This window comes from Microtus oregoni, unplaced genomic scaffold (assembly GCF_018167655.1).
Source record: "Microtus oregoni isolate MIOR12 unplaced genomic scaffold, Mior012 000029F_ref0000214, whole genome shotgun sequence".
Taxonomy (NCBI): domain Eukaryota; kingdom Metazoa; phylum Chordata; class Mammalia; order Rodentia; family Cricetidae; genus Microtus; species Microtus oregoni.
This window is the reverse complement of record NW_024543088.1, coordinates 15,093,340-15,104,261: the sequence shown is the minus strand read 5'-3', so window position 1 is coordinate 15,104,261 and position 10,922 is coordinate 15,093,340. Positions and strand designations below refer to the sequence as shown.

At 48.2% G+C, this 10,922-nt stretch overlaps 1 protein-coding gene across 3 annotated transcripts in view; it reads left to right on the top strand.

Moving 5' to 3' along the window:
• The first annotated feature begins 403 nt into the window (after window positions 1–403).
• The window catches only part of Insr (insulin receptor), a 130,406-nt gene continuing 119,887 nt past the window's right edge, over window positions 404–10,922 (top strand). For 2 of the 3 annotated variants that reach the window (XM_041678348.1, XM_041678346.1), the window contains exon 1: window positions 405–967. In XM_041678348.1, coding sequence (XP_041534282.1) covers window positions 868–967 — 100 coding nt within the window. In that variant the 5' untranslated portion in view covers window positions 405–867. Of the gene's footprint in view, window positions 968–10,922 lie in introns of all 3 variants that reach the window. The other variant, XM_041678347.1, reaches the window with a different exon arrangement.

The following is a 10,922-nucleotide window of genomic DNA, read 5'->3' as shown; positions in this document are numbered from 1 at the left end:
TTGGGGCGCCCCAGGTATTTAAATTGGAACCTCGGGGCTATTTGGGGGCTTTCGAGTCAGGCGCGGAGCTGGGCAGCTCCCGAGATCTGACGTGGGAGACTCAGAGCTGTTTAGGATATTCATGTCAGACTAATATCTGGGGTCATTTCCAAGCTTTTAAGTCGTCGCCTTTTTAAAATAGGCATTTTGGGGTGTCTGAGTTGGGAGAATCTGAGGTGCTCCCCGGGCCTCCAAAGTCGGGGGCGCCACACGGGGAGGCGAGGAGGCGTGGCATTGCAATCTCTGGCCACGCCTCCCGGCGCTCGGCTTGCTTGTACCCCCCCCCCCCTCCGCGGGCCTCACTTGAGCGCACAGTCCCTTCCCAGCTTCAATCCGCGCCAGCTTTTCCCTCGGCCCGCGCGGGGCCCAGCTGACGGGCCGCGTTGTTTACGGGCCGGAGTCGAGCCCTCGCTCCCGCCGCCGCCACCAGCCCAGGTGCCCGCCCGTTCGCGCGTCCCTCTGTTTCAGACTCCACAGAACGCGACCCACCCAGAGCTGCACCGGGCGAAGAAACAGGAGGCCTGGAAAGGGGGCACACGGCGGTGAGCTCTGGACCCTGCGATTGCAGGCACGGGACCGGGCCTGGGTGACCCGGGGCCGTAGTCTGCGGGCCGCGCCACCTCGTTGGTTGAAGCCGAGGCCTCTGTGCTCTTCCCGGGGCTGTCCCCAGGGCCCTCTCGCCTGGAGAGCTGCGGCCCGCGAGCCACCGGCGTGGAAGAGACGGACGCGTGGCCCCTAGAGCCTCTCCGGCGACCTCCTCGCGGACTATGTCCCGAGCGGGACGGCGTGGCGTGCTCTGATCGCCGGGGTCCCTGCGCTCCTACAACCATGGGCTCCGGGAAACGCCGTGAGACAACGGCCGTGCCATTGCTGGTGGCCGTAGCCGCGTTGCTGGTGGGCGCAGCCGGCCACCTGTACCCTGGCGAGGGTAAGTCTGGGGTGAAATCAGTGTGTCGGGGACACTCCCCCCATCGCGCCAGACAACTTGGAGCCCCCACCGTAAGGAGTGAGGGTCAGGGACACCCCTCCCCACCGCCGCAGCCAACCTAGAGAACTCTTCCCTTGAACTGAGTGTTGGGGACACCTCTTCCATCGCGCCAGACAAATTAGAGTCACCCGCCCCCCAAAGAACCCAGGGTTACGAACACCCATCTCACCATTCCAGCAATATAGACCTATAGACCCTCCACTAAGTATTGAGGGTTGTGGACATCCCCCCCCGGGGGGGCCAACTTAGAGCTCCCTCCCCAAGGACTGAGGGTTGAGGACGCCCTTAGTCTGTGTAGAGTCCTCAACCTAAAGACTGATCGTCTTTCCCCTGGGGAAGGGGTAATAATGGATTTGGTGGTTCTGGCCTTGCAGAAGCCAGCTGACCTTGGCCTTTGCCCGCTGGACTTGTGGCTCTGCACCCCGCGTGGACCCAACTCGGGTCTGAGGAACCTTGCCCTAGTGCCCGCCCAGCCTTTGGGTGTCTGTCCCCATTGTGCCTCTCAACCGTGTTTGCTCTTTTCTCTGAACCCAAACCTGCCCTCCCACCCCATGCTCTTTGGGGTCGCCTTAAAAAAGTAGGGTTACAACAGATTTAGGAAGCCAAACACCTAAAAAGTTTAAAGCCAAAGCCAGGGTGTCTTCACTGATGGAGGACACTTGTTGGAGAATCGGCCCCCTGGGTGCTGTGTTTATAATTCTCTGCTTCCAGATGTCTAGTGGCAAACTCTACGTACCTTCAGCCCGCAGCAATCATAGTAGCAGTAGGGGCAGCTTTCGGGATGGTTATAATTAGAATGATTATGAGCCTCCAGGTCGTTAGCTCATTTCTCTAGAACCTCTCAGTGTCCCCTGGAGGCCAAAATTGTTGCACGCCCATTTCAGAGAGGGCTAAAGCGAGGCATGTTTAGGATGTGTTACTTCACGTGTTCTGAGGTCACCCTTACTAGCTTTCTGTGTCTGGCTATGGCCAAGGTAGGAGGATGGCGAGTGTAAGGCTAGTCCAGATATTGAGTTTGAGGCCAGCCCAGGCAATGTTAGATCTGTTTGAAAACACATGCAATGAAAAATATCTTTTGAGTTACTGGCTCAGATTCCTCTGCAAAAGGAAATTAATTACAGTGAGGAAGGGGTCAAGGAAGGAAGGAAAAGCAGTTTGTTTGCAGTCAGTGAGGGGAAGTACTGCAGTTTGTGAATGAGGGAGGTGTGTATGTGTGTGCCCGTGCACGTGTGTGCGTGCACACAAGATTCTTGAACAGTTTGGACTGATTTTGTTGAGTGGGTCACCTGCTAACCCAGTTAACGTTTTTGAGACCCCGAAGATCTGGATCTAGTATACAGAGATGCTCATTGAAGAGTGGCCATTGGCGTGTGTGTGTGTGTGTGTGTGTGTGCGCGCGTGCGCACGGAGTGTGCCTGTGTGTGTGTTTGTAGAGGCCCTAGGTTGACACCAGGTGTTTGCCTCTGTTACCCTCAACCTTATGTTTTGAGACAGGGTCTCTCAATGAACCTAGACTTTGCTGATTTGGCTATGCTGACTAGCCAGAGAGCCCCAGGTTCCTCCTGCACTCACCTCTTTTATCACTAGGGTTACAGATGTGTGTTGAAGGGCTGGCTTTTATGCGGGTGTTGGGGATTTGAACTCCAGTCCTTATGCTTGAGCAGCAAGCGCTTTTACCCACTGAACTATCTCCCCAGCCCATGGTTTGGATTCTTATTAAGAAAATTCAAGAATTTTTAACACCTATGCTACTCCCTGCGGCTCTTTGGGATCACCTATGCTGCTCCCCAAGGCTCTTCGGATCACCGATCTTGCTCCCCAAGGCCCTTGGGATCCTCTGTGCTGCTCCCCAAGGCTCTTGGGATCACCGATCTTGCTCTCCAAGGCCCCTGGGATCCTCTATGCTGTTTCCCAAGGCTCCTAGGATATGCTGCTCCCAGAGGCTCCTTGGAATCGCCTTAAGGAAGTAGGGTTACTTTGTGTGTGTAGCGCTGTGCACTTGGGCACACAAGTTGGTTCCTTGAGTTCTGATTTTGCGTTTTTGGTAATTGTTCATCTGTATCTGTACTTCCTGTGCTCAGGAAATGGAGCTTCTCTGGCTTTGTACACAGGCAGTGTTCACAAGGACAGGGCCTTGTATTTGTTCCTCACTGATGTCAGAGCCTGAGTAGTGCCTAGTGCATTGCAGGTATATATAGGTATTTTTTTTCTGCAATGGCAAACAGGTACGAAGACATTGGAGTCTATGCAGTAAGTGTGTACCATTAGGGCACTCCCTTGCTGAGCATGTGCTTCCCAAGCATGCACGAAGCCCCGGTGTTTCATTCCTAGACATGCATAAATCAGATGTGGAGTCGTACACGTTGTCACTGGACTCTGAAGGTGGAGGCGGAGGATCAGGAGTTCAAGGTCATCCTGGCAGAGGTAGTGAGTTTGAGGCCAGCCTGGGCTATAGGAGATCCTGTTTCAAACAACAAGAATAACAAAAATCCTTTATTTCCTGGAAAATCCCCATACTTTGTAAACACGATCTCAGTGAGTCCTTGTCGCATGCCTTCAAAGCAGTAGCCATCTGTTTCTGCATGTGAAGAAAGGACAGGTTCATAAAGGCTGCCGACAGGCCACTCGGCCAGGGCGGCAGTTCCCTGCCTGCCTACTGGGTTTCTTTGTTTCCTTGTTTTTTTTCTTTTTAATTAAATTAATTAATTAATTACTCATCTTGAGACAGGGTTTTACTGTGTAGTCTTGAACTCCCTGTGTAGACCAAGCTGCTCTCTAACTCAGAGACCTGCCTGCCTCTGCCCCAAAAGTGTGAAGATTAAAGTCACACACCATTATGTCCGGCTCTTTTGTTTCCTTATTTTTGAAATTTAATTTTATTTATTATAATTGTGTATATGTGGGGCCAACATGTGTATATCACAGCTTGAGTGTGGGGGTCAGAGGACAGCTCTCTGGAGTCGGTTCCCTCTTTCCAGTCTGGGTCCTGGAAATTGGATGCAGGTCATGAGGCTTGGCAGCAAGTGCCGTTACCCATCTCGCTTGCCCTTGTACTGGATTTCTTAACAAACACTTGCTCTTTTGGGTTGGAAGCTCCCGCCCCTGCTTTGGGGTAATCGTTAACAAAATTCTGTTAAATAAACTAGTCCTGATGCCTCTTAGAGGCTTGGTGTGGGGCGAGGAACTTTCTAGAATTTGAATCTGTAAGGTCCATCATGCTTGGGATTGGGGGGTGGCGGTGGTGATGAGGACCTATGTGGTGTTTAAGAAAGGAATGGGTCTTTTTTGGGGGAGGTGTCCCTAAGGGCGGGGTACTCAGTTCATCTTTCAGTGGACGCTTGGTAACTGGGCTCAGCTAAGCGGTGGGTAGCTCTTCCATTTCTTCTTTGATCAGGCTGGCTCTGAGCTGAGATAGCCCTCTGAGGACTGTGAAGTTAAGGACAAGGCAGGGTGCAATGGCAACAATTGGAACCTTCTGAGCTTTAGGGGTATCTGTTGGGTTACCTTTGGAGGGGTGTGTGTGTTTGTATGTGTTCATGTGGGTGAGTGGATGTGAGTGAGGCCCATACCAGGTATCTTCCTAAGTTGCTTTCTACCTTATTAATTATTCTAATTTAAAATGAATTTTCAAATTATTTTATTTTGTATATGTATGCATGCCTGAGTGCATGCTGTGTGCACATACGTATTTGTGTATGCTCCTATGTGTCAGACATGCATGTGGAGGCCAGAGAACAACCTTCTGCAGTCAGTTCTTTCTATCCATCTTTACGTGTGTCTTAGGGGTCACCTGCTGAGCCATCTTGCTAGACCCCAAGCAGGCTTCAAAACTTGGGGTGGGTTTATTCTGGATTGTAGGGCCTGTCCTGGCTTTGTTAATGTGTTTAGTGGACACCCTTGGTCTCTGCTAACTTAATGCCAGTGGTACCCGACTGTCTCTTAAGTTGTAACAATGAAAAATAGCTCCAATTATGACAGGTTGTCTCTAACACTTGCCTGAAGAGGCCTTGCTTTTTCCTCCTCTCCTTGTTCTAGAATCTTCCACCCCCCCCCCCCCCCCCCCCGTAGCCCTTCTCTCTTTAGCCTATAAACACTCAATATACTCTAAACCCATCTTCACTTTTGACCTCTAGTTCTGCTATCCTTAGGGACATATTGTCACACTCTTGCTGTCTTGTCTGTTGGTCACCATAGGCCTGGCAGAGTCCTTGCCCAAGGAAGGCATTTTCCCTTGTGGCTGGTTTTCCAGTGTTCTGCACCCCCCTCCAGCTGGGGTAAGCTTTTTCTTTATCTGTGTGCTGTGTGTAGACTGCCTGCCCTTCACCGCTCTCCTGACCCATTGTGTCAGTTCCATTTAGTCTAAGTCTTTTTCTACAAAAGGGGTCAGTAAACTGTGGTGTTTGTGCTAAATTTGTTGGTTTTGTAAATAAAGTTTTATTGACACAGGGCCACACACCTTTGTATACTCCTTCTTGACTACTTTCATGCCCCAATCTTAGGGAGTTAAGTGGTAACAACAACAACAAAAAATATTTACACTTCAGCCTTTCATCCACGGTTTTCTGGATCATGCTTTTTTTTTTTGTTTGTTTTTTGGTTCTGGGGTTAGACGGAGGAACTTGAACATGGTACACAGTGCCCTGCCATTGAGCTATCGCCCCAGCCCTCTACACCACCTTCTACCCTCATCTCCCTCCTTCTTTCTTCAATCTCTTCCTGTTCCCCCTTTTCTCCCTCTTCCCCCTCTCCTTTCTTCTCTTTCTTCTTTTTACTTCATCTCCTTTTCCACTTCCTTCTTCTCCTGCCTTCTCCTTCTTCTCCCTTTCCCCTCTAACTTCTTTCTTTTCTTCTTTTCTGTTTTGGAGACAGGGTCATGTGTGGCCCATGACCCAAGCTGGCTTCAAATTCATTATGTAGCTGAGAGAATGTTCAACTCTCAGTCCTCTTGGTTCTGCCTCCTGAGTGCTGGCATGGCAGGTTGTACCATCCCTCCTGGTTTATGCAAAGCTGGGGATTGAACCCGGGGCTTTGCTTTGCCAGATGAGCACTCTACCAACCGAGCCACATCCCCAGTCTCCTATTTAATAAACGTTACTAACTAGCATTTATCTGTCCTTCGTCTGCCTGCTTATAACTTGCCACCATGAGTCAAAGTCCTTTCCCCTAGTCATTTTAAAAAAATACTGTCCTGGGGACTGGGGATGTGGCTCAGTTGTTAAGGTGTTTGCTTAGGCATGAGTGTGCATGAAGCCCTGGATTCTATCCATAGTGCTGCTTGCACCCTGCATGGTCGTGTACTCTAGTAACCCCAGCACTGGGGAGGTATAGACAGAAGGATCAGGAGCTTAAGGTTATCCTTAGCTACACAGGGAGTCAAGGCCAGCCCGGGATATATAGAGAGAACCTGTCTCAAAACAAAGGGGGAAGGAGAGGTCTGGAGAGATGACTCAGTGGTTAAGGGTTGCTTTTCCAGAGGCCCTGTGTTTGGTTCCCAACACCCAAGTCAGGAGGGTCTTAACTGTTTGTAACTCCAGCTGGGGGGGGGAGGGAGGGAGGAGTCACTGAAGGAATGCAGACAGACAGACAGATAGACTCACACACACACTTAAAACAACAACAGTTGGTTGTGATGTTGCTTGCTTGCCTTTAACCTCCAGCAACTCAGGAGGCAGAGGCAGGCAGATCTCTGTGAGTTCCAGGCTAGTCAGCGTTCTTATCTAAAAAGATAAACCAGAAAGAAAGCAAACAACCAAAATCCAAAAAAACCCCAACTCTCCCCAAAACAACAAAAAACAAGCAACACCCCCAAACCAACCAAGCAAAGCTTAAAAATAAAGAAATGTTATTTTTTAAAAAATGACTGTCGCTGTTTGAAGATTCTGTGTAAGCTGGAGTGCTGTCCCTCGAGTCTCCCCTCTTCCTGGTGAGGAACAGGTAGACCTGTTCCTGCATAACTGTGCACTTTCCCAAACACTCAGCCCTTCCCTCTCACTCCGGGGAATCCAAAATTCCATCCTGGCTAAAAATGAAAGGGTAGAAAGAAAATTATTTTTCTTTCTCTATACTATGTTCTTTAAGGATTTTTATAAATAGATGTATTTATTATATATACAGTGTTCTGTCTGCATGTATGCCTGCAGGCCAGAAGAGGGTGCCAGATCTTACTACACATAGTTGTGAGCCACCATGTGGTTGCTGGGAATTGAACTCAGGACCTCTGGAAGAGCAGGAGCCATCTCTCCAGCCCCATCTATACTATGTTCTGTTTCTCTCCTCCCCTGCTGATCTGTCCATGCCAACTACAAAATCTAATTTCTCTATATAGTTACCTATTCTTTTGTTTTTTAATTATGCGTTGTTTGTGTGTTGTGCATGTGAGTGCAGTGCCTACGGAGACCAGTAGAGGGCATGAGGTCTCCCTGGAGCTGGAGTTTCAGGCAGTTGTGAGCTGCTCACCACGGGTGCTGGAACTGAACCCTGGTTGTCTGCAAGAGCTGTACACACTCTTAGCCACTCAGCCATCTTTTCAGTCTCGTTTTTAGATTTTAAACCATGTCCTATAGAGAGGTATGTATTTTTTCCCTGTTTTTTTTTTTTTTTTTTTTTTTTGAGACAGTGTTTCTATGTGTAGTTTTAGAACCTGTCCTGGAACTAACTCTGTATACCAGACTGGCCTTAAACTCATAAAGATCCGCCTGCCTCTGCCTCCTGAGTGCTGGGATTAAAGGAGTGCACTATCATCACCTGACTACTGTTTTTATTTTTAATTAGTTAATTTATTAATCAAAAAATTTCTTAGTGCAAACATTCACTATGTAACCCAGGCTGGCCTGGAACTTGTGGTGATTGTTCTGCTGGGATAACAGGTATGTTCTACCTCTCTGATGGCATACCTCCATCCTTGTAATCTTTTTTTTTTTTCCAGAATGAAAGAAAAAGTCCTATAATTAGATGGATAAATTCTTAAAAATGTTTGGTCCTCTTAACCCCAGGCCCTGGGATTTATAAAGCTGCTTAGTTGCTGAAATTTATTTGGAATCTCTAGATTAATTCTTGTGACACACTTGTGGTTATTGGAGGATACTCAGAAAGCTGGAGCTTTGAATTTGCAGACCAGCAAGGTAACAGTGCAGCTTCAACACTAAGCTGATCAGTTTATGCCGTGTTCATATCTGGAGATCATTGCAAGTGTGTTTTTCGCTGTGTGTGAATGTGTGTGTGTGTGTGTATGTGTGTGTGTATGTGTTTCTCCTTTTGAGGCAGTATCTCATGTAGTTCAGGCTATCCTCAAATTCACTATGTAGCTAAGGCTGGTCTTGAACTCCTGATTCTCCTGCCTCCACATGCTGAGTGCTGGGATTACAGACACACACTTGCACACCAGGTTTATGTTGGGGATGGATCCCAGGGTTTTGTACATGCTAGGCAAGTACTTTACCTACTAAATTCCATCTGGAGCCTATAACTGTCCATTCTCTGTGTGGCATATTTAGCTTCCTGTTTGCTCATTTTTGTATATTTTGTTGGTGATCTGGCTGCTTAACATTACCCCTTTGCATATTTTGAAGGTACCATCTTTTATCCCTGAGGCATGAAGGCTGTGTGTCACTTTGGGAGGCTCTGTGCTCAGAGACACTTGGCCATTTGTTTTCCTTGCTACACTATGCAGATTAGAGTCAAGATTGAGAACCAGCCTAGATGTCCATTGACAATGGACAAAGAAGATATGGTCTGTAAATTGGAATTTGAGGCATCCTTGAAGAAAAATGTAATCATGGCACTTTCAGGAAGATGGATATAACTAGAGATCATTATGTTAAGGGGAACAAGCCAGGTTCAGAAAGACAAACACCACCCACCTCATATTCCCTCTCATGTATGGAGCATAGATTAAGAAGTATGTGGTGTGTGTGCACGCATGCCTGTGTGTGTGTGGTATGTATCTGTGTATGTAGTGTGTCTCTCTGTGTGTGATGTGTGTGTGGTGTATGTTTATATAGGGGATTGTGATGGGGAGGAAGTGGGAAATCAGTTGATGGACTGCCTGTGATAGAGTCAGAGTTGAGCTGGGGCTGTGCTCAGTGGGTAGAGTGCTTGCCTGGCATGCATTTGGGTTCAATCCCCAGCACCGCATGAGCAAGATCTACACCTGCCGTGCCAGCACAGAGGACGTGGAGGCAGGAGGATGTGAAGCGTTTGTTGTCCTTGGCTACACAGTGAGTTTTAGGCCAGTTTGGGCTACCTAAGACCTTATCTCAAAAGTAAATAAATAAATGATTGTGGGCAGTCACTCGGAGGATCCCAACCTGTTTTCAGGCAGTTTAGAGTGTTCCGTGGAAAAGAACAGGAGCGATTGGCCATAGGTGTCCCCCATGACTATGGTGTACAGTTTGGCTGGTCAGTTTCCTATCTGGAGTTCTTTGGGAATGCAAGCAATTGTTTTTGCTAATATTTTCATCCTTGTGCGGATTCTTGGTTATACCTTCTGGACAGTTCACTCTGTGGCCTGGGCCACTCCTGGCTTGAGTTCCATTGACCAGGTTGGACCCAGCTAGGGAGTACTTCGCTTTCTTTGTTGTTTAACAAACTAGTTTAAAAAACTTTTAAACATTTATTTATTTTGTGCATCTGGGTGCTTGTGGAGGTCAGAGGGCAACTTACGGGAGTTGATTCTTTCCTTTCATCACTGTGGGTCCAGGAGTTCAAAACAAGGTCATCACACTTGGTGGCAAGCACCTGTACTCTCTGAGCCATTTTGCCAGCTCACAATTCCGAGTGTTTAGACATCTGTTTTGTTTCCAATGGGGGACATTTTCTGGTCTGCCTGCTGAAGGACATAGCTTGGCTTCCAGTTCCATTGCAGTGCAGAGAGACTTGTGCTAAAAGTCTTTCTTTTGCTTTTGTGGGAATGTGGAAAGGGTTGGTGCTTCTATAAGCTGTGTTGACTGGTCCAGAGTAAGAGAAGGTGACACTGGGACAGGAAGGAACAAACAACTTCAACACTGGGCCTGTTAGTAGTACTAGTAGTGTGTGTGTGTGTGTGTGTGTGTGTGTGTGTGTGTTTGTGTGTGTGTGTGTGTGCACGTGCATGACTGCCTGCCTGCGTGTCTACATTGTGGAATACTGTTTTGTTGATCCTGTCTTCCCTGGTAGATCTGAGTTCTACAGAATCCGAGGATCTGTCTAGACTTTTGGCATGCTAAACCTGTCCCTGTGGAGGGTTGAGCATCTGTCTTCTGCCTCCGAGGTGAGGGAACTCTTTAGGGTTTTGAATATGCATTGCGTACTTGTGTGTGTGTCTATGTGCATATGGGCGTGTGTGTGCAGGCCAGATTTTGATGTCAGTTGTTCTGTTGTTCATATTGGTACAGTGTCTGTCATTTGACCCCAAAACTGGCTGATCTGGCTAGTCTAGCTAGCCAGCTGGCTGTGAGCCCCTCTTGTGATATTTCCTTGGACCTCTGAGATTGTAGGAGGCCACTCTGCCCATCCACAATTTAAATAGGTGCTGGAGATTTGAACTCTGGTCTTCACACTTAAGGGAAAGTGCTTTACTGGTTACGACAGATAGCTTTAATTGTCACCCTGACACAACTCAGAGTCACTTGGGAAGAGTCTCAAGGAGGAACTGTCTGCCTTGGGCTGGCCTGGGGAGCCTATGTGGGAGGGGATTGTTTTAAATTTATTGCTATGGGAAGACCCATCCACTGTGGGTGACTTCATTCCCTAGCAGGGGTCCTAAACTGTGTAAGACAGGTGGAATTGAGCAAGCACATCTAAGCTGTTTGAAGTTCCTGCCTTGACCTCTTTCCTGCACGGATGACCTCTAACCTGGAGTTGTAAGCTGAAATAAACCCTTTCTGTGCCCTAAGCTGCTTTTTTCAAGATCTTTTAT